The 22629-nt window shown below is 37.5% G+C and overlaps 1 protein-coding gene across 1 annotated transcript in view; it reads right to left on the bottom strand.

Moving 5' to 3' along the window:
• Positions 1–201: 201 nt before the first annotated feature.
• Positions 202–22629, bottom strand: part of SPINK5 (serine peptidase inhibitor Kazal type 5) — a 191538-nt gene continuing 169110 nt past the window's right edge. The window contains exons 26-35 of the mRNA XM_065935767.1: positions 22234–22361; positions 22007–22085; positions 19251–19378; positions 18381–18453; positions 17588–17677; positions 17351–17478; positions 16346–16445; positions 8325–8455; positions 6154–6232; positions 202–257 (exon numbers count right to left, since the gene is read on the bottom strand). Coding sequence (XP_065791839.1) covers positions 249–257; positions 6154–6232; positions 8325–8455; positions 16346–16445; positions 17351–17478; positions 17588–17677; positions 18381–18453; positions 19251–19378; positions 22007–22085; positions 22234–22361 — 945 coding nt within the window. The 3' untranslated portion in view covers positions 202–248. The remainder of the gene's footprint in view (positions 258–6153; positions 6233–8324; positions 8456–16345; positions 16446–17350; positions 17479–17587; positions 17678–18380; positions 18454–19250; positions 19379–22006; positions 22086–22233; positions 22362–22629) is intronic.

Genomic DNA, 22629 nt, shown 5'->3' with positions numbered 1-22629 from the left:
CATTGTGATCAGGAGGCTTCCACAGCACACACTGGTTAAGATGTCTCTCTGCCCTTAGATCACAGAATCTAGGAGGAAAGAGATGGAGTAGACTGAAAGTCAGTGAGTCCATTCTCCCAACAGTTCTGTATTGCTCTCTGTAGTAAATAAGATGAGCTCTGAAGAATTCTTTGTATATACAGATGGTGAAGGTAGGTAATTCAGAATTGGGGTACACTTTTCCCTCATGGCTTTTATCAACTTTTGCATCATTTGACCTAGACAAGAAGATGAAGAGGTTAGATGTTAGAAACTCAAAGACATTGTAGAAATGCTGGCTGTACATTTATGATGGTAATATAGTCAAAGAAATCCGTCGATTCCTGCATTCTGCCAAAAATACAGGATTTCAAATCACTTTCACATTTTATTTAATTGATTCAATGAGTATTTATGGAGTATCTAATACATTTTACCTACTGAGGTGGATGCAAAACTGACCTCTGCTCTTGATTACTTGTGACTCTCATGATAATGAAAGAAGGAAGGTATCATTCATATCTTTTTAAAAAGGAAGAAACTGAGCTTCAGAGAAGTTCACTTGCCAAGGTCTCATATTTGATCAGGACTTAAGTCTAATTCCTCTAACAATTAATGCTTTACCATTATAGTTTTAGGCCATAAGCATTTAATTAGCTGTCTTCGTGCCTGACTCATCCATGTATATTCTTAAAATCAACATTTAAAACATTAAGTCAACATTTAAAGTTTTTAAAATGGTAACTGCATCTTGTCTACTGGTGCTACCTGGAACACAAGCACATTATTATTACAAACTCAAACCTCCGTTTTAGTTCTCACATTGAACCCATAAGGGTTCCTTTGATTTGACTTGGCAACTTATGGTCTTGTTGAATCCTTGAAAATCTTTGTCATGGAATTGAGAATAGTCATTTCTTAGTCTCAAAATTGTATTGACATTTTTCTTAATATAGGAATTTCCTTCCAGTGTAGCTAATCTTTATTTAGTTCAGACAATGCCTTTTCTAGAGCCCTCGGTTTTCAGAATGTCCTGCCAACTAAAGACTGGTGGCAGAGCACAAGAAATGAAACCAGAACTTAATTCCAATGCACTTGTGGTACATGGCAGGACTGCTCCCAGGCTGATTTTCTTTAAAATGGGAAAGATAACGATGCCTGCTCTAAATACAGATCTACTACGGGGAGGATGCAAAAGGAAAGAGGACAGGGAACTCTCTAAAGAGTTATATAAATCTTAGAAGTTACCATATAATGAGAAGTATTTCTTAGAATAGGAAGTAAAAGTTGGGTTTTCAGTCTATTTTTCCAGGAAAGTTGTGACTGTCAGGCCTTTTATTCATTCTTGGGATTCTAGACTCTCTTAGAGAATCATCTACTCATGAACTAGGTTCAGGCAATAAGTTTCAGCCTCTAGGATTTACACCCATAATAGTTATCAGAGCAATGCTGGGCCATGACCCACCCATACCACTTCGGTGTATCCAAGATCACATAACAATCATACAGCCGGAACTGAATAAATGCCCAGGATACCTCTTGCTCTAAAGATTTGTTCCATCAGATAAAACCATAAGTAATATGTTATATGACTCTAGTGGGAAGAAAACACCCTCAAATGAAAGGAAGGAACTTACAAAATGTTTTGTTCTTATCTCTGGCAAGATACTTCATTATTTGAATAAAAACATCTTAGTATTATTTTATGGCAAACTCCTCATAAAGTAGTTTTCATCAAGTTGTCTACGTGAGATTATAGCAAGGCATGGTCTAAGGTGTGGTCTGTAGGACTTGCATAAAGATTACTTTTACCTTCCTGTTTTGAGATATACGTGACCAGATGTGTTTGCAAGATGGGGAGACAGTATACTCTGGCAATAAAATTAGAAGCAAACCACTAACAGTTTATATGTAGTAAGATAGCAAACACCATACAGGGACTAGGGCAAAAGTTTAAAACCTCTCATTATACATGTGTAAAGACCCAGAATAGATAAATGATTTTTTAACCCAGAAGAAGAAACAGCAAAGGTCTCCTCATTTCATTCCAGTCCCCTGCCTTCCAGCTGCCAGTGTAAAAGCAGAAACACCTAGCTTATAGCTCTTTTGTTTTTCCACTTTCCCATATCAGTGCTTACTGAGTAGTTCTTTTGAATATGGTCTCATCTAGTGTTGCTTGAGATCCTCAAATGTGGTAGAATCATTTTTAATTCCATTATTGTGAAAGCGTTATTGCCAAATGCTTAAAAATATTTACTAAAAATTTTCAGTAACTCGGTGAGAACTTTGGTTTACATTATTTATGTGATTTGCCAAAGGTTTCATACATGAAAAACACCAAAACTCTGAACTTATACTTATCTGGTAACAAAATTTTTCTCTTATTTGGAACTTCCTAATATTTTTACCCAAGTCAAATATCCTCTTGCTTGAGGAGGAGATTACTCAAATGCCATCACCAGGGACAACGTTAAACTCAATACAGTAGTTCTCTTTACCCCCGAGGTATACATTCCAAGACCCCCAGTGGATGCCTGAGACCATAGATATATTCAGTGTAAGCTGAATTTCATGTATATTGTTTTTTCCTATACCTACGATAAAGTTTAATTTATAAGTTAGGCATAGTAAGAGATTAACAACAGTAAGTCTAAAACAGGACATTATGTCAATGTAGTCCCCCCCCCCCCCGCCAAATATCTTATTTCACTGTACCCACTCCTTTTGTGATGATACAATATAATGCTTGTGTAATTGAGATGATGTGAAAGAGGGAGGTTTTGTGACATAGCGTTAGGCTATCATTGACTTTCTGAATATATCAGCCAGAGGATCATCTGCTTCAAGCGATCCTGTATCATCAAACTGTGATGGTGTGCATGGCTGGATGTCAGGAGCTGATATCCATGGTCAGGAACCTTTGATAGCAAAAGGTTTTTTTGAGGAAAACTTTTGAAAGGATATTGTAGTTAGAAGTTGTTGCTCTTTCTAACTCAAAGTGTTGCTGCAAAAGTTGCAATCCTTTGGTGATCATATGGGTAACTTTAATGCTGGCTTCCATTCAAGGATTATACTCCATAATTCTGCCTTAATATTTGTGCAGCTTGAAACACTGGCAAATTTTGCTAATGTTTACAGTGCTGGTTCTGCTTCAGTTTCTTCTCTGTCTTCCTCTCCCTCTGTTGATGACTCAGTAAGTTCTTCTAGTTCCTCATTCTTGGATACTTGTCAGTGACCTTCAATATGTTCTTCCACTTCATCAAGCATGTCAGAATATCCTTCTCCATCAACTTGTCTTGTCCTGTGAATGAATTTCCTAACTTCTCCATCAATCCCCAGGAGGTCTTTAAAATCATTCACAACTTCACTCCATTAATTTTTTCAGCAAGCATTTACACTTTCTGGTTCTAAATTTATCCATTGTAGCTTTGAGGAATGTTTCCTACTGTGTCAGCAGTAGTGAGTGATTTCCAGTGTTTTTTGTCCAAGTGAGGGTCTGCATCAATTGCCGATTAAATGTAATTAAACACCAGGCAGGTGTATGTGACTTTGACAAATTGAACAATGCTCTGATCAAGGGGCTGAAGCAATGAGATTGTACTTAGAGGCAAAAATACAACCTCAATGTTTTTATTTTCATAGCAGATAGATTCAGGATGTCCAGGTGCATTGTCTTTTATTAGTAGTACTTTAAATTTCAACCTTTCCTCTTCCAAGTATTTTTTCACTTCTGGGATGGAGCGTTGGTGGTACTATTCCATAAATAAGATGACTGTCCCCCACGCTCTCTGATTTTGTTACCAGAACATGGGCAGTTAATATTTGTTCTTCAGAGCAGGTGGGTTATTTGCTCTTCACACTTTGCCTGGCTTAATCCCCTGTGGCATTACTACGTAGTAGCAGAGTTAATCTGTCCTCCCCTGCTTTTCTGACTTGATGCCTCCTTTGTGCTTCTGCAAATGCGGGTTCTATTGCACAGCTTCTTTCAGAGGAGCCTGGTCTCATTGTAATTCAAGACGTGCTTTGAATGACAGTCTTCCTCTTTAATCAACCTTTCAACTCTGCTAGAAATGTGGCAGCAGCTTCTTCATGGCAGATGCATCCACTCCACTCATTTTTATATCTTTCAGTCCAGACCTATTCCTGAATATGTGTAACCATACTTCTAGTAAATGGCTTTGCTAATTTCAGGGGATTCCTTGCTGAAGTCTCATTATATAGTCTTAATGCTTTTTGGCCAAACGCCTTGTCACCAGTCAGAACTCATTTGCTGTTTATTTCTTCCATCCAACAAATATAATGCCTTTTCCATCTTAACTAAGCACTTATCACATAATGTGTCTTTAACTTTTGCCATTTGAGATGGAGCAGCAAAACTAAAATAAATTTCTTTCTCCTTCTTCACAATTTCATGGATAGAAGATTTATTTTTACAAAAGACCTGAGCAACCTCAGCATATGATTTTTTTTTTCTTTTCTTATTAAGTTGAGAATTTCCACTTTGCACATAAAGGAACTTTTTGGCTTCTCTTTGGCATATATGAATTGCCAGTGTCACTACCCTTGCACTCTAAGGGGCATTATTTAGCAAAATAGGGGTCTCTGGAACAAAAGATGGTGATATCACAAGAGTTGATCTGATAACCTACATAGCTACTAAGTGACAAGGATGTGACAGGGATGTGCTAGACAAAGGATGATTTACCTCCTGGGTGAGATGGAGCAGGACGGTGCAGGATTTCATCATGCTACTCAGAACAGCAAATGATTTAAAACTTATGAGTTATTTATTTTTGGAGTTACCCATTTAGTATTTGTGAACTTTGGGTAACTAAAATCACAGAAAAAAAAACCTCGAATAAGGTGAGATTACTGTAACATATGTCAAAACATCCCTCAGTTCAGTCGCTCAGTCATGTCCAACTCTTTGTGACCCCATGGACTGCAGCATGCAGGCTTCCCTGTCCATCACCAACTGCTGAAGCTTGCTCAAACTCATTTCCATCAAGTCAGTGGTGCCATCCAACCATCTCATCCTCTGTCATCCTCTTCTCCCTCTGCCTTCAATCTTTCCCAGCATCAGAGTCTTTTCAAATGAGTCAGTTCTTTAATAAATCAGGTGGCCAAAGTATCGGAGTTTCAGCTTCAGCATCAGTCCTTCCAATGAATATTCAGGCCTGATTTCCTTTACGATGGACTGGTTGGATCTCCTTGCAGTCCAAGTGACTCTCAAGCATCTTCTCCAACACCACAGTTCAAAAGCATCAATTCTTCTGCACTCAGTTTTCTTTATGGTCCAACTCTGACATCTGTACATGACTACTGGAAAAACCATAGCTTTGACTAGATGGACCTTTGTTGACAAAGTAATGTCTCTGCTTTTAAATATACTATCTAGGTTGATCATAGCTTTTCTTCCAAGGAGCAAGCGTCTTTTAATTTCATGACTGTGGTCACCATCTGCAGTGATTTTGGAGCCCAAGAAAATAAAGTTTGTCACTGTTTCCATCGTTTCCCCATCTATTTGCCATGAAGTGATGGGACCAGTTGCCATGATCTTAATTTTCTGAATGTTGAGTTTCAAACCAGCTTTTTCACTTTACTCTTTCAATTTCATCAAGAGGCTCTTCAGTTCCTCCTGGCTTTCTGCCATAAGGGTGGAGTCATCTGCATATCTGAGGTTATTGATATTTCTCCCGGCAATCTTGATTCCAGAAACATCCTTATAGGGACTTAAATGAAAAGGTCAATTTTTCATGTTGGAGAACAGTTTAATGCAAAGTAGAAAGATAGAAACTTTGTCTGCTTCTATCCCTGTCTGACCTCTCTTGGCCTCTGTATCATAGATTACAGAAAATAAAAGCTACTCTATAGAAGTGTTGGTGACATTATGTACATTGCTCATAAACAGTCTGTTATTAATCCCAGTAAACTGTAAACATTTAGATGTGTTAACTACTATATTTTTATTCCCACACATTTCAGTAATTAATTATCTTCACAATGAAGATAATTCTGGGATTACCTGACCTACTATCATTTCCCTGACCAGAGAAACATCCGTCACTGAATACAAGGGAACAGCAGCCGAACCACCTGGTTCTAAGACTGAGATTCTGAATGCCAGATACTTACGCCAAGAGGTGTTGTTTCATTGATGCTATTCTCCTCACATCTTCCTTTACTGCGTATGTATATATTTGTTTGGCGTATTCTAAAACAGAATAGGAAGTTTCAAAGCTGGGAAAACTCACAGTTATAATGAAAACAAAATAAAACACAACCAAGCATCAATATGAATGACATTTGGGCATCAAATCAGAACTGAAATCAGGGGTAAGAACTGGTATCCGTTTTCTAGTAGGCGTCATTCAGATTTATTCTCCATCTTCTGATTTAGCTCCAGATTTATGCCCCAGGCCTGGATCTATTTCATTATATTTCATTCTCCTATACGCTATATATTCATGGAATTGTTGAATGTTAGAAATAAACATCATCTAACACAAAAGCCATTATTTTATAGATAATAAAACTGGATCCCAGAGAGGAGTTTGACTTTATTTGACATCTATAATGTGACTTGGGGGTTATAAAATAGGATACATTTTACAAAATAAGTTTTACATAAATATATATAAATTATGTATATATGTTATAAAACATAACTATATGGTCATTGTGAATTTTATTCTTGGAAAGAATCTTAAGATATATGAATTTTAATGCCTTTCTCATAAGAAATATTATATAGCTAGCATCTACTTGTTTGCTTTGGTGATAGGAGACTAATTGTCTATCAGGACACTTCATCTGGTCCTTGAACATTGCAAGAGTTGAAATTTCTTCCCTCTAGCTTCTTCTAAGACCTCAGAAACCAGTAATGTTCAATCTTGCCTGTGACAGCCTAAATCTTCTCTTTGTAACATGTACTCTCAGTTCTTTAGCTAAACAATCCATCTTGAGGCATCCTTTATCAGTATTTTTATCATAGGCATTTCTGTAATTTCTAAAGTTCCTTTGATTAAAGTATAACTTATTATAGGTTTAAACAGTTAATGGAATGCTTGCAGAGCATTGGTTGGACAATTTAGGGCCTGGCATTTACAGAAAAGAGAAATTGAAGGATTTCTGGGAGGGAATGAGACACATATAGTAACATTCATGAATGGTTTTACTCATTCCTTAAATGTTTAAGACATTTAAGAATTAAGATTCCTTAGTTATTAAAACTGTGTAATATCCACGGATGGACTTCAAGAGATTTATGTGCCCACAGATATTATGCATACAGATTTTTAATGTTTCAGCATTTTTTCTTTTGTAGAAAGAGGTAACTTTCTCCATGTTATCAAGGGAATCTTTGATCCCCTTTTGTTTACCTTTGATATAACAGTAGTGTAGTAGACAGAAAAGCAAACTATATTTAAACCCAAATCAACAAGGTTACAATCCGGTCCATTCTACTTCCAACATGTTGTCATTTTAAACAGATTACCTGGACTCTCTGAGCCTCAGATTAACCTTCTGTACAATGAAAATAATACCACTCTATATAAGTAGTGAGGATTCAGTAAAACTGAAAACTTAAAGTGTCTTACTTACAGATATAACACATAAAGCACTCATATTCAAATTTTGGTCCACATATATGAACTGTAGAATGTTTTTTTCTTTCATGAGTTAGCTGATTTTAAAGAAATAAATGTAAATTCAAATATCTTTCCAGAATTGAAAAGGAGGATATCAGGCCCATCTTCATATTCTGGGCCTTGTTTTTAGTGTTCTAAGAAGGACAGGATGAACATACAGGGACTGAATGTTCCTGAGGTGGGATGTGGTAGAAAAGGCAAGATTTGCCACCATGCTCTTATTTAAAGCTGGTGAAACAAAGGCTGGAAACAGGTGGAGAATGGAGGGAAGTCTGTGACTAGAAGCTAGACGTAAGGTTGTTAGAGATTAGAGCCTGGGCTGACTCTGTACAGCAATGATTCTCAACTCTTTTCTCTTTACGCACAGTATAGATGATGTTCACACTCCCATGAGAGATTTTCTCTAATTATATTGTAACCTCACCACTTTTTCCTTTCTCTTCTACTCAGTAGAGTATATGAAAATTTTTATTAAAGGGATACCCATAGATATTCTCTGTTTTAGCATGAATAAGATCATTCACAACATCTGAATTTTAAACTCATACAATTAGTTGCAGAACCTTGCATTCATATCAATACTCTACTGTGGGTCAACACTATCGTCAAGAACCTCTACACTAGAAGAGGGACTTGGTGGACTTGCATACTTACAGATTTTCATGGCAGAGCATGCAGGGATTGTTGTATGTCTGGCCATCATCACCACAGACAGGCTGTAAATTCTTTGGGCAAAGGTAACCCATCCTGGGTAATATTCGGTAATGTTTGCACATCTCAGAATTCTGAACAAACAAAACATAGTAGATTTGCTCAGTGGCACTTAAGAGATATGGACTTGGTGAAAACCTCTTGATTTCCTCAATCATGTGTGACTAGATAGTTAGTAAAGGAACTGTAGCATAGGTTATACAAACTCATATATTCATTTCACATCACTGTTAGGTAACCTCCTGGGTTTAGCTTCTTTTTTTACTAAGGAAGTAGCCAAACCAAGATACAAGGAAGAATACAGCAATTAGAAAGCAGAAATCCTACAAGACAGTGCTGTGCTTTGGAGAAGGCGATGGCACCCCACTCCAGTGCTCTTGCCTAAACCCCAGGGACGGAGGAACCTGGTGGCTGCCATCTAAGGGGTCGCACAGAGTCGGACACGACTGAAGCGACTTAGCAGCAGCAACAGCAGCAGTGCTGTGCTCAGTTGCTCAGTCATGTCTGACTCTTTGGGACTTCCTGGACTGTAGCCTGCCGGGCTCTTCTGTCCATGGGGATTCTCCAGGCAAGAATATTGGAGTGGGTTGCCATGTCCTCCTCCAGGGGAACTTCCCAACCCAGGGGTAGAACCCAGGTCTCCAGTTTTCCTGCATTGCAGGCGGATTCTTTACCATCCGAGCCACCTCAGGCACAGTAAACTGAGGTATGCCCATAGGGAGAAAACGCCCATGCAGAAAATAATACTTTTCTTTTTTTTTGTCCTTTTAAATGAAGACATTGGTTATATTCAATCTAGAAAGGAAACACTCAAAATAAATGCTAGGTAATCAATGGATTTTTGAGTTCCAGCTCTGCCACTAACTAAAGAAGTGATTTACCTGACTTATTTGAGCCTTGGTTTCTCATCTGAAAAACATGAATAGTAATAGCTCTTGCCTCATATTGTTGTTTTAGGGAATCAAGTCAGATAATGTACTTATATGCATACATAATAGTGTTTGGCACATACTAAGTGCTCAGTATATGATAGTTGTTAGTTTCCTAAGGTAAAAAACACATAAATTTTTCATGTAGAAAAAGGAACATATTTGTTCTTAGTAGTTTTTTGGAAGTGTGTTTCACGATGATGATGATGATAATAAATTTATTCATCTTAAAAGAAGCAGGAAAAAGGAAAAAACAGAAATTTTAAAAATAGGATTATGGAAGACAAATTCAGTGGTGTCAATAATTACATTAAGTAATAGTAGGACTAACTACTCCAGATAAAGAACAGAGATTCTTAGTCTGGAGAAACAAAATGACTAAACTTATAATATTTAAAAGAAATATACTTTATATCTTTATATTTCAACTAATGGGGTGAACATAAAAGGACGGAAAATAGATATGTGCAAACACTCATCACACAAAAGGTGATATATCTATATTAATATCACACAAAGTAGAATTTAGGACAAGAACTAATGGCAGAGATAAAGAAGAGGATTTCTAATTATAAAATAATAGATTCCATAATTAACAATCTCAAACATTTATGTACCTACAGTATAGTCTTAAGATACTGAGGCAAAAATTAACTGAAAGGAGAAAAAGGCAAATTTATCAAACTTTATGTTTATATTTAACATACTTCTTTTTGTAATAATACATATTTTGATATTTGTGTCTGTGGTGTTTGAAAAATAATATAATCAGCTTGACCTCAGTGATATTTGTAGATCTCTATATCCAACCATTGCAGACTACACATTCTTCTTAAGTAGACATGAAATTGTTGCCCAAATAGACCACATTCTGGGCCATTAAGCCAGTATTGATAAATTTGAAAATTGAAGTCATAAAGTGCAAGTTTTAGGATCACAGTGAAATAATATTAGTAATATATATGATAGCTATGAAACTCCTAGGTATTTAGAAGTTATGCAACACACTTCTAAATAAATCATGACTCTAAAGTAATCATAATGAAATATAGAAATGTTTTGAACTGAATGATAATGAAAATAAAAAATACTCAGTAGTTAACTCAGTGATTTGAAGGAAAGTTTTAGGTAGCTATGTAAATAGAAAAAAATCTTAAAATCAATCTAAACCTCCATCTCAAGAAGCTAGCAAATAATAGGCAAAATAAGCTCAAAGAAAATAGAAGAAAATGAATAAATTTATGCAATAGAAAACAGAAGGCCAAATGGTTGTTTGAAAAGATTGATAAACTGATAAACTATTTGCAAAATTGACAAAAGTCAAGAAACACACATTGCCAATATTAAAAAGTGGTGCCTTATATATAGATATTAAAAGGATAATGTGAAAATGTTATGAATAACAACTGTATGTCAATAAATTTGACAACTTAAGAAATTCCTTGGAAACTAATTTCTGAAATAGACACTGAGTAGCTCAGTTAATAGTAGTATATCTATTGATAATCATTTCAGGGGTGTAAAGAAGTACTTGCTGATTTGTGTTCTAAAATAATTCAAACATCTAAAGGGACTGCTTTAGCTTGAGGTGAGTTCCATATCAATAGAGATATTCAGGGAGAGTTTAAACAAGCACCTTCTGTAAGTCACTGGCAAAGGTAGAACTGAACCAAGTATATCCTTAATATTTTTCAGGTATCTGCCACTCCAAGGTTGAAAACTACCAAAATAAAGGGTGATAAAGAAGCAAAAAGCAGAATTATGCCTCTCTTTTCTTACATAGTACATCAACTCTGAACAAATTATCCACCTTCAAAATAGACCTAGGATTCAGCTATCTCTTATGACCTCCACTACTAGCACCATAAGCCAGCCTCTCTGGTTACTGCTGTGGCTAACTAGCTGTCCAGCTTTTGCTCTTGCCTTCCTGCAATGTATCTTCAATACAGCAGGCGCAATATCCTTTTAAAACATAGATCATGTTACTCCTCTTTTCAAAACCTGCATTCGGACTAATAGACAGCATCCTTAAAACGGTCTACACAACCTTACGTGACAGGGCCTCCTGTTATTTTAGTGACGTCTTCCTGTAGAAGTCTCACTGAGGTCACTCTGTGTCAGCTGTACTGGACTTCTTGCTGTCCTGTAAGCCCCGTCTCAAGGCTTTGCTGTTCCTCTTTTTGGAATGTTCTTCCCTCACTTACATGTATGGAATTCGTCTCCCTAGGAGGTGCAAATGGCACCTTCTCAGGGAGCTCTTTTCTTTACAAGATACTTAAAATTGTATCTCAGCATTTACTATGTCATTTTTCTATTGACTCACATCATCTGTGATCTATGTTTTTTCAATATAAACTCCCTAAGTGTAGAGAGTTTTGTCTGTTTTGTTTATGGCTGCTGTTCTCATAAGGCTTCTCTGGTGGCTCAGTGGTGAAGAATCCGCCTGCCAGTGCAGGAACCTCAGGTTCAATTCCTGGGTCAGGAAGATCCTCTAGAGAAGGAAATGGCTACCCCCTCTAGTATTCTTGCCTGGGAAATCCCATAGACAGAAGAGCCTGGCAGGCTACAGTCCATGGGTTGCAAAAGAGTTGGACACAACTTAGCGACTAAACCACCAACAGCACCATTTTAATCATACACATAGTAATGCTTGAAAAATAACAAGTGCTCAATGATTATTTGTACCATGCATAAATGATGGCTAAATGACAAGCTGAATAAAGAATGTTGTTCTCTTCTCCAAGAGAAAGCTCAGCTCAAAACCAGGTTACACAAGAATAAGCATGATGGGATTTCTGGTCTGCTGGTGATACATTATTTCTTGACCTAGGTTTCAATATCACAGATGTGATCACTTTGTAATATTTAGTTTTATACTTATGATAGGTACACTTTTCCTTTATGACTATGATACTACAATGAAACGTAAAATAACAGATTTTATTATAATAGTCAAGATACACACACACAAACACACATAGAAACAATAGGATATTATTCAGACATGAGAAAGAAGAAAATTCTTCCTTTAATGACAATTTGGAAGAACCCTAAGAATGCTATGTTAAGTTAAATAAGACAGACAAAGAAAGACAAATACTGTACAATAAAACCAATCGCATAGAGACAGAGAATACAATGGTGATTACTAGAGGATTGGAGAAAACAAGGAGACATTGGTCCAAGGGTATAAATTTTTAGCTACAATTTATGGCGCTCTAATATATGGTGTGGTGATTATAGGGAATCAGTTCAGTTCAGTGGCTCAGACATGTCTGACTCTTTGTGACCCCTATGGACTGCAGCACATAGGGCCTCGCTGTCCATCACCAACTCCAGAATCCACCAAAACTCATGGCCATTGAGTCAGTGAGCCATCCAACCATCTCATCCATCCTCTGTTGTCCCCTTCTCCTCCTGCTTTCAATCTTTCCCAGCATCGGGGTCTTTTCAAATGAGTCAGCTCTTCGCATCAGGTGGCCAAAGTATTGCAGTTTCAGCTTCAACATCAGTCCTTCCAGCAAACATTCAGGACTGATTTCCTTTAGGATGGACCGATTGGATCTCCTTGCAGTCCAAGGAACTCTCAAGAGTTTTCTCCAACACCACAGTTCAAAAGCATCAATTCTTCAGCACTCACCCTTCTTTACAGTCCAACTCTCACATCCACACATGAACTGGAAAAACGATAGCCTTGACTAGATGAACCTTTGTTGGCAAAGTAATGTCTCTGCTTTTTAATATGCTGTCTAGGTTGGTCATAACTTTTCTTCCAAGGAGTAAGCGCCTTTTTATTTCATGGATGCAGTCACCATCTGCAGTGATTTTGGAGCCCAAAAAAATAGAGTCAGTCACTGTTTCCCCCTCTATTTGCCATGAAGTGATGGGACTGGATGCCATGATCTTAGTTTTCTGAATGTTGAGCTTTAAGCCAACTTCTTCACTCTCTTCTTTCACTTTCATCAAGAGGCTCTTTAGTTCCTCTTCACTTTCTGCTATAAGGGTGGTGTCATCTGCATATATGAGATTATTGATATTTCTCCCAGCAATCTTGATTCCAGCTTGTGCTTCATCCAGTCCAGCATTTCTCATGATGTACTCTGCATACAGCTTTGACGTACTTGTTTTCCTATTTGGAGCCAGTCTTTTTTTCCATGTCCAGTTCTAACTGTTGCTTCCTGACCTGCATACAGATTTCTCAAGAGGCAGGTCAGGTGGTGTGGTATTCTCATCTCTTTCAGAATTTTCCACAGTTTATTGTGATCCACACAAAGGCTTGCCATAGTCAGCAAAGCAGAAGTAGATGTTTTTCTGGAACTCTCTTGCTTTTTTGATGATCCAGTGGATGTTGGCAATTTGATCTCTGGTTCCTCTGCCTTTGCTAAAACCAGCTTGAACATCTGGAAGTTCACGGTTCACGTGTTGTTGAAGCCTGGCTTGGAGAATTTTAAGCATTACTTTGCTAGCATATGTGATGACTGCAATTTTGCAGTAGTTTGAGCATTCTTTGGCATTGCCTTTCTTAGGGATTAGAATGAAAGTGGACCTTTTCCAATCCTGTGGCCACTGCTGAGTTTTCCAAATTTGCTGGCGTATTAAGTGCAGCACTTTCACAGCATCATCTTTTAGGATTTGAAATAGCTCAACTGGAATTCCATTACCTCCACTAGCTTTGTTCATAGTGATGCTTCCTAAGGCCCTCTTGACTTCACATTCCAGGATGTCTGGCTCTAGGTGAGTGATCACACCATCGTGATTATCTGGGTCATGAAGATCTTTTTTGTACAGTTCTTCTGTGTATTCTTGCCACCTCTTCTTAATATCTTCTGCTTCTGTTAGATCCATACCATTTCTATCCTTTATTGAGCCCTTCTTTGCCTGAAATATTCCCTTGGTATCTCTAATCTTCTTGAAGAGATCTCTAGTCTTTCCCATTCTATTGTTCTTCTCTATTGCTTTGCACTGATTGCTGAGGAAAGCTTTCTTACTTTCCTTGGTATTCTTTGGAACTCTGCATTCAAATGGGAATATCTTTCCTTTTCTCCTTTGCTTTTTGCTTCTCTTCTTTTCACAACTATTTGTAAGGCCTCCTCAGATAGCCATTTTGCTTTTTTGCATTTCTTTTTTGGGGGGGATGATCTTGCTCCCTGTCTCCTGTACAATGTCATGAACCTCTGTCCATAGTTCATCAGGCACTCTATCTAGTCCCTTAAATCTATTTGTCACTTCCACTTTATAATCGTTAGGGATTTGATTTAGGTCATACCTGAATGGTCCAGTGGTTTTCCCGACTTTCTTCAATTTAAGTTTGAATTTGGCAATAAGGAGTTCATGATCTGAGCCACAGTCAGCTCCTGGTCTTGTTTTTGCTGACTTTATAGAGCTTCTACATCTTTGGCTGCAAAGAATATAATTAATCTGATTTCAGTGTTGACCATCTGGTGATGTCCATGTGTAGAGTCTTCTCTTGTGTTTTTGGGAGAGGGTGTTTGCTATGACCAGTGCCTTCTCTTAGAAGAACTCTTATTAGCGTTTTCCCTGCTTCATTCTGTACTACATGGAGAAATTTGCCTGTTACTCCAGGTGTTTCTTGACTTCCTACTTTTGCATTCCAGTCCCCTATAATGAAAAGGGCATCTTTTTTCGGTGTTAATTTTATAAGATCATGTAGGTCTTCATAGATCCGTTAAACTTCAGCTTCTTCAGCATTACTGATTGGGGCATAGACTTGGATTACCGTGATATTGAAGGGTTTGCCTTGGAAATGAACAGGAAAACTATAGGGGATAGTAATGTGTAATATACTCAGAGTTGGTGAATAGACTTTAAATATTCTCCCCACAAAAAAAGAAATGGTAATTATGTGAGGTGATGGAGATGTTAGCTAACACTATAGTGGTAATCATTTTACAATCTATAAGTTTATCAAATCAATATGTTGTACACAAGTTTACATAATGTTACATATAAACACACATACAATAAGGGCTTTGCAATGACTCAGCAGGTAAAGAATCTCCCTGCAATGCAGGAGATGTGGGTTTGATCCCTGGGTGGGGAAGATCCCCCGAAGAAGAAAATGACAACCCACTCTAGTGTTCTTGCCTGAAAAATCCCATGGACAGAGGAGCCTGGCAGACTATAGTCCAAAGGGTCACAAAGAGTCGGACACAACTGAGCAATTAAGCACACACACACACACACACACACACACAATAAACCTGGGGGGAAAGGAGCAGATTTTGTGGCTAGTACTTCTCCATACTTAGGGATCCCTAGTCTAATTTACTAGAAATATGTAATTAGTATTTTGTTAGTGTAACGCATCTGTTATTATACTTGATTTGGGGAAATAATCAGATAAAATTCATGTTAGATACCTTTCTTTCTTCTTTTTGGGTCATCAGACTAGGTGCTAAAGTCTCCTTTCTAGGGACCAATTTGATTGCCCGTTGTGAATGAATATACTTCATGCTCCTATATCTTCTTCTTTCTACTCCTGACCTTGACAAAGCTCTAAAAAAGCAATCCCAAATAGGGTCAATGTAAATATAAGTATGTCATTTTACACGTCTTTTAAATGTATAATACGTATAAATACGTTCAGTGTCAATTTCCAGATTATTGGGGAAAGGACTAGGTTCGGAGGGGAGCAGGAAGGGGTTGGCTGAGGAGCCTTTCTGGTCTGCTGAAATCATAGGGTGAGACTCCTAACTACTTATTTGACTGCATGTGCCAGAAGTTACATGCATTGTACACCCACTTTTTAAAATTTCAAAATAAATTCATTTAGAGCAAGACTAATAATCTCAAAGAGCACAGAATAATGCACCAGTGAGTAATCTTGAAACTCTTACTAAGCATGAACTCCATGGATTCCTCCAAAGGACTTGAGGCTGTACTGAATCAGTCTTTCCTAGGCCTTTACACAAAATGAGGTTTATGGAGGGCAAGTGGCAACAGCACTGCACCCCCCCATCCCCAGAATAAGTAAATTAAGTTAATAAGTAACTTTTTAGAAACAGCAGTTCTTACCAGAGAAGAAATGGAAGACTCTGAGCTGTCTTCCTCTTCAGAAGATCTAAAGTGGGATGGTTTTTCTTCAAGTCTTATCCTTTCCAAAGCTTCTTTTTCACTAGAAAAGAAGACAAAAGTAAATTTACATCCACAAAGACTGGCTCCTGTAATGTCTAGTTGGAAGTTAAACATTTCTAATAAAATATGATGGAACCACAGAACTTTGAATGAGGAAGTGTCCAGGAAGACATGTTAAGAAAAGTACACAGCTGGGAGCTGGCTTGGCACTCCCTTCACTTAACAGATGTGTGACCTTGGACAAGTTGTTTAGAGTATTCCTTTCTCCAGGGGATCTTCCTGACCCAGGGATCAAACTCCTGCATTGCAGGTGGAGTCATTACATCTGAGCCACCAGGGAAGTCCCATAAAAAGATGGTAGTTTTGGTAAATTCCTTCCTCAAGGGATGTACTATGAGGAGCTAATACACACACACACACACACACATATGTTATATATATAATATATATAACTGTTGTGTTCATAGTGCTTTTTTCAGAACCATCATCATCCATCATGTCCATAAGTCCCCAAATATAGTTGTTCATCCGAATAAACAAGAAACCCTTTCTAAAAAACAAATTCCTTAGCCTTGGAGACTCTAACTTATTTTGAAGTACTAATCTGTGTGTGTATGTGTGTGTGTAAGACCTCTCTTAAGTGTGATCTAGTTGTAGAACAGATTTGGAATAATTTCTTGTAACTATGATACTGAGGGTTGGAAAACATTTTTTTAAGTGGCATAGCTAGTAAATATCATGATTAGAACTTCCATCTGGATTTCCTGTCTTCAAGTCCAAGTGTTCTTTCTCCTGTCCCGGGTGTTGTCAACTTAAAAGCATTTTTGCATCTTAAGACTTGGTTTAAAGCCCGCATGGATTCATGAGCACATGAGTATTTAATCAACAGTCTCTAAAAATGCAGTCCCCACACTAGCTGAGGGGGTACAGGATCCTGTTACTCACAAGAGACGTCTGCACATGTAGCACTTGTTTTTGTATAACTTTCCATCAGCACCAAGAACAGGGTCATTCTCTCTCGTGCACATGAGCTCGTCATTCCTCACATGCTGCCGAAAGTTACTGCACTCATCCTAGAAAATAAGAAAAGGGAAGTGGGCATGGCTTTTTCCCTTTGTGACTTAGTTACTTTCTTAAACTTGGTTTTAGGAATTCCTCTCTTAGCTCTGGTCTCAGACTCACTGCACTTATCATGGCAATGGAGGCCAAGGAATGCCCAGACTCTCTCAACTTCCCATCCTCCGCTTCATTCTGAACCTCTCTGCACTGGTCCTGGAAATATAGGGAAACATAAAACAATACTTGAAAGAGTTCTTCGTCTTGCTCGCCTTTCCATCAATCTTTCCTTTCCTCTACTTTTCACGGGAGATACACTCTTGACCAGAGGACAATCCCACAGTTATCTAACTCTATGAATGTCATTATCACTGGTAAAAGAATGATTGAAGATGTCTTCTTTGTGATCTTGAAAAGCAAACAGAAAAGGCAGCATCATGCACGTGCACTATTGATTCACTGATGCTCAGAAGACCCTCTGGAGGAAATGGGAAAGGCATCAAGGAGAGACGCTAAAAGAGAGACTTTGAGACTAGTTTATTTTACATAAATTGTTAAAAAATCAGTGTCAACAAGCAACATGAAGCCTCATTTCACATTTAAAGTGTCAGACATAAGCATGCAGTTGAGGTGGTAAAGAATTTTACCCACTATTTTTCAGTCCACAATTCTCCCAAACAGGAGAGACCAAAGCAATAATCGATACACACTGCAGGAGAATTCTCTATAAAATTGAGAAAAAAACATTAAACTTCAAAGCCAGGAGATAAATCTTATTATAACCCAACATGACAATATTGGCAAAATCAATTATTTTTGAAGCAGAAGATTAGCAACTTTATTATCCAAAAAGTGAAAGCAAAGACAAGAATCTGAGGATGATAAGTAAAATAGTTATCTTCGTATCTTAAAAAATAACCTTTGCATCATTTGAGGGCTTGGCTCTTGATCTTTCTTCTTCATTCTTTTTTCTTTCATTAGCTTCTCGCTCACTGAAAAATTTTATGAAAGGGATAGAGTAGTTTTTCCAGAGTTATTGAATTGTTTAACCAAATATTTATTTAATTCTAAACATTAGAATATCTAACACGGTTTTCTAGTATCTAAAAAATACATAAGATACTTTTTAAACAAATAAGTTCTAGTCACTGGGGTTTTCATAATATATTTGTGACACTGCCGTCAACTTTCATAAACCCAGTTTCTATCTATCATCTAGAGTGATATACATCTGAAGGGTCATTACATTTTTTCCTAATAGGATTATTTATGACTGTCAGGTAGAGAGTTGCTTCATTTCTCCTTTTTATTTTCTTACTGAATGACAATAAAACTCTCCTGTATTCATTGTTCTTTATATTGCTATTATGCTTTAGAGTTTATAAACATTTTAAAAATATTATCTCCTGGAATCCCTACCAAAACTCTATTGTGTAGTTATTATTCTCTTTATATACAGGGGGAACCGAGGCTCTGCAGGGTGAACGGGTCTGCCCCATGTCAATTATCTGAGACGCTTCCCCTTTGAAGGTCAGTGATGTTGGCATGATAGAACACGGTCCTCGCCTATCCCAGCTGCTCGTGGTATGACTATGCCTCTCATAATATTCAAGCTAGAAATTTCTTATGGAAGTGCTTTGGAAACTTACTGTCCTCTTCTAAACTGAGGAGCTATTAGTATATATTTTTAATGTGTGATGCCAAACACCATAAGTTTTAAATCAAAAGGAACTGATTTCTGGGAAGCAGACACAGCATGTCAAACTGGTTCGTAAACCTCTCTACTCACAAGATGCTCTGACACATAGCACACTTGTTGGCATGCATTTTGCCATACGGGCCTCGAACAGGGTTGTTTTCTTTGGTGCAAATAAGCTTTCCGTCTCTCACCATCTTCCGGAATTCATGACACTGATCCTGCCAATGAGAACAACAACAAAGAAGAGATGTTTCTACAATCATCTGATCTGTAAAACAGAAAATGTGATTGGTTGGTTATATGTAAACTCATGACTCTTAAGGAAAATAAAAATCTAGAGAAAATACAATTTTAGAGATGAAATGTATTTTAAAGCAGCGGTTCCCAACCTCTTTGGCACCAGGGACCAGTTTGTGGAAGACGATTTTTCCATGGACTGGGGCTCGGGGGATGGTTTTGGGATGATTCAAGCACATTACATCTATTGTGCACTTTATTTCTATTATTATTACATTAGCTCCACCTCAGATCATCAGGCATTAGATCCCGGGAGCTGGGGATCCATTTTACGGGCACTATGTTCAGTATCTGCTTAAGAAGTCTGAATCCTCTCCACAGCATCCCTTTCAAATACTTGATGGCCCCAGTGGAATTTCACTATCACCTAAGGCAGCCTGTGCCATTTTTATATAGTTTCATGGGGTTGAACCCCAAACCTGTTGCACTGCACCTCAACTCATTACTTCACACATTAAAAAGCCCTGGAATGAAAGACATTCTTTGGCAAGGCGGCATATAAACACCTAAAGCTTTACCTTTATTCCTCAAGAACAACATTTTTTAAAATTGTTTCATCATATCTGTATTATATCCTTAGCATTTTGTTGTGCGTGGTAATGGATTTCTTTTGGTTGTCATTAAAAAATCTATAAGATAAGCACACATTATCCCCATTTTACAGATGAGAGGGAAAAAGTTCACAGATATTAAGTAATTAAAATCAGTGTTGGAACAGAGGTCAGAAACCTATTAATAACTAGGCTATAGATTCCTTGCCTTCTTTGCCTTTACATGGTAGAAGATAAGACTCCTGGTACATCTCTAAGAACATGGAGCTAGCTGCCTTCTTTACTCACTGAAAACTAAGAACCTTAAAAAGCAGGCAGTGGAACTGGGCCCACAGGATTTGACTCCTGTTGAAATTTTTGAACATCCATAGAAGTTTGTCTTAAACTTTTTTTTAAGCTCAAAGAACTACAGTATATGGGAAGATTATCTTTAAAAATACTACCAATAATCTAGGTTGGAGTTACCTTTCTTTAAATTGTGGTACTATGAATAACTCCAGACCTACTTTTCTCTGTGTAGCATTTTAAATATTCTCTGGAATTGAATACCTAATAAATATATGAAATGTCTCATAGCCATCATTTTTAAATTTGCTAGAATTTTTTTTTCCTCTTCCAGGTACCTAAAATGCCACATGCATATGTGTCTGTGACAGCACCCATGTGAGTATATTACAGCCTTTGCTCTTTGGGTACAAACCTCTAGCTCTTCTATTTGTTATCTGTGAGTAGTTAACTTCTCTGAGTTTTTTCCCCAACTGTAAAATTGGAACACCACCACCTACTGCATTGACTGTGGGCAGATATGATGGGCACAGATTTAAATCTGTGGGCAGATTTAAATATGATGGTGCATGTACTTTGTAAAGCTTATTTTAGTTTGCATTTGTAGATAAGACTGCAGATTTCTTTTTGCCACAGGCACAAAAAGTATCTGGGTATTTTCTGTAGGTACACATAGTTTTTTCCCTTGTTTGAAATTCCTGAAATAGATATTTTTAAACTTGAAAGAAATTGACCAATCTATAATAGATGTCCAGTAGAGATCATTTGAAGCTGTACAATAAAGCATTTTCTCAAAGCCATTGATCTACCAACATATGGGTAACAGATATTCCCAATATAATGGGAATTCAAAATATAATGGGAATTCCCAAAATATAATGGGAATTCCCAATATAATGGCCATTCAAAAATGACCATTATTACTACTGTTTCATTTTGTTTAGTCAGTATAAAACTAATGAAAAGTTTCCTCTTTAATGGGAAAACTTTCCTGGGGAAATCTCACTTTTTAGTTTTCTCAGCCCATAGCTGGATTAGAAGAGGTTGCAATGTGTCTATATGCTGGTGTTTTAAAGCATTGAACCTTATTTTTAAAACCCCAAATTGAACACAAGATGGCACTAGAGTACCAAGTCAAGAATTTACCATCTGGAGCTCCAAGTTTTTGATCCTTTTCTTGCTTGTAAATTTGGCATCTATTTGCATAATTGTTTTTAAACTTCAGGGGGGAGATCAAGTTGATGATAACAATAATTTGACAATTGCCACTGTTCCTATAATGTGTGGTAACTGCAACAGAGTTGCTCTTAGGCCAATTAAGTTCCATGCTATTTCTTTGAATATCTGATCATGTCTTTCTTGTTTATCATCATGTTCACAACATCTGGGACAGAGTATGTATTCCATAACATGCATTCTGTTTATTTGTTGAATTAACTAAGCTTGCAACCTCTCATGCAAATTAAAGTATAAGCATGCTCAGGTGGCACTAATGGTAAAGAATCCACCTGCCAATTCAGGAGATGCAGGAGACGTGGGTTTGATTCCTGAGTCGGGAAGATCCACCCCCTGGAGAAGAAAATGGCAACCCACTCCATTATTTTTGCCTGGGAAATCCCATAGACAGAGGAGCCTGGAGGGCTGCAGTCCATGAGGTTGCAAAGAGCCAGATGTGACAGCAATTGAGCACAAGATATGTCTGACGTACGTTACCTGTTTTTCATTGTCCTTTCCGGTTGTGTTTCTCAAGTATTCCTCCTCTTCCTTTTTTTTTTCAGCTGCTTCCCTTTCCCTTGAAGAGAAAAATGAGAAGAAACATTTCAACCAAAAGGAACAAGCACCTCAGGTATGCTCTAAAAAAAAAATGTTGTCTTGAACGGATGAGTGATTATTTACTTTAAGACTCAACAATTAAAAGCTAATTTTTGAAAAATACTCACAGCTTTTCCTTACACATAGCACATTTGTTACCATGTGTCTTGCCGTCTGGACCCCGTACAGGGTCACTTTCTCGGGTACAAATAAGCTCTCCATTCTTCATTTGACTTCTAAACTCATCACATACATCCTGTAAAGAAGGAAAAATTATATTGGAAATGGCTATTTTCACATAGTATTTGACTGATCTTGAAGATTTTGACTCAGGAGGTGGGCAGCCACCTAATCTTGCTGTGGGAGGCTCTTTACTGGACCACAGACGTGTCTAAGTGGTAATTTCTGAAGATGAATTCCATCATCAACCTTAATTCCTGCTTGCCATGTAAGGCTACGTATTCCAGAAGTGATCACTTTGATACCTCTGCGGTCCAGTGTAGAGCCTCCCCACAGCAAGGTTA

This window comes from Muntiacus reevesi, chromosome 1 (assembly GCF_963930625.1).
Source record: "Muntiacus reevesi chromosome 1, mMunRee1.1, whole genome shotgun sequence".
In the NCBI taxonomy this organism is placed as follows: Eukaryota; Metazoa; Chordata; class Mammalia; order Artiodactyla; family Cervidae; genus Muntiacus; species Muntiacus reevesi.
Note: the sequence above shows the minus strand (reverse complement) of the source record. Positions and strands in the feature narration are given on the sequence as shown.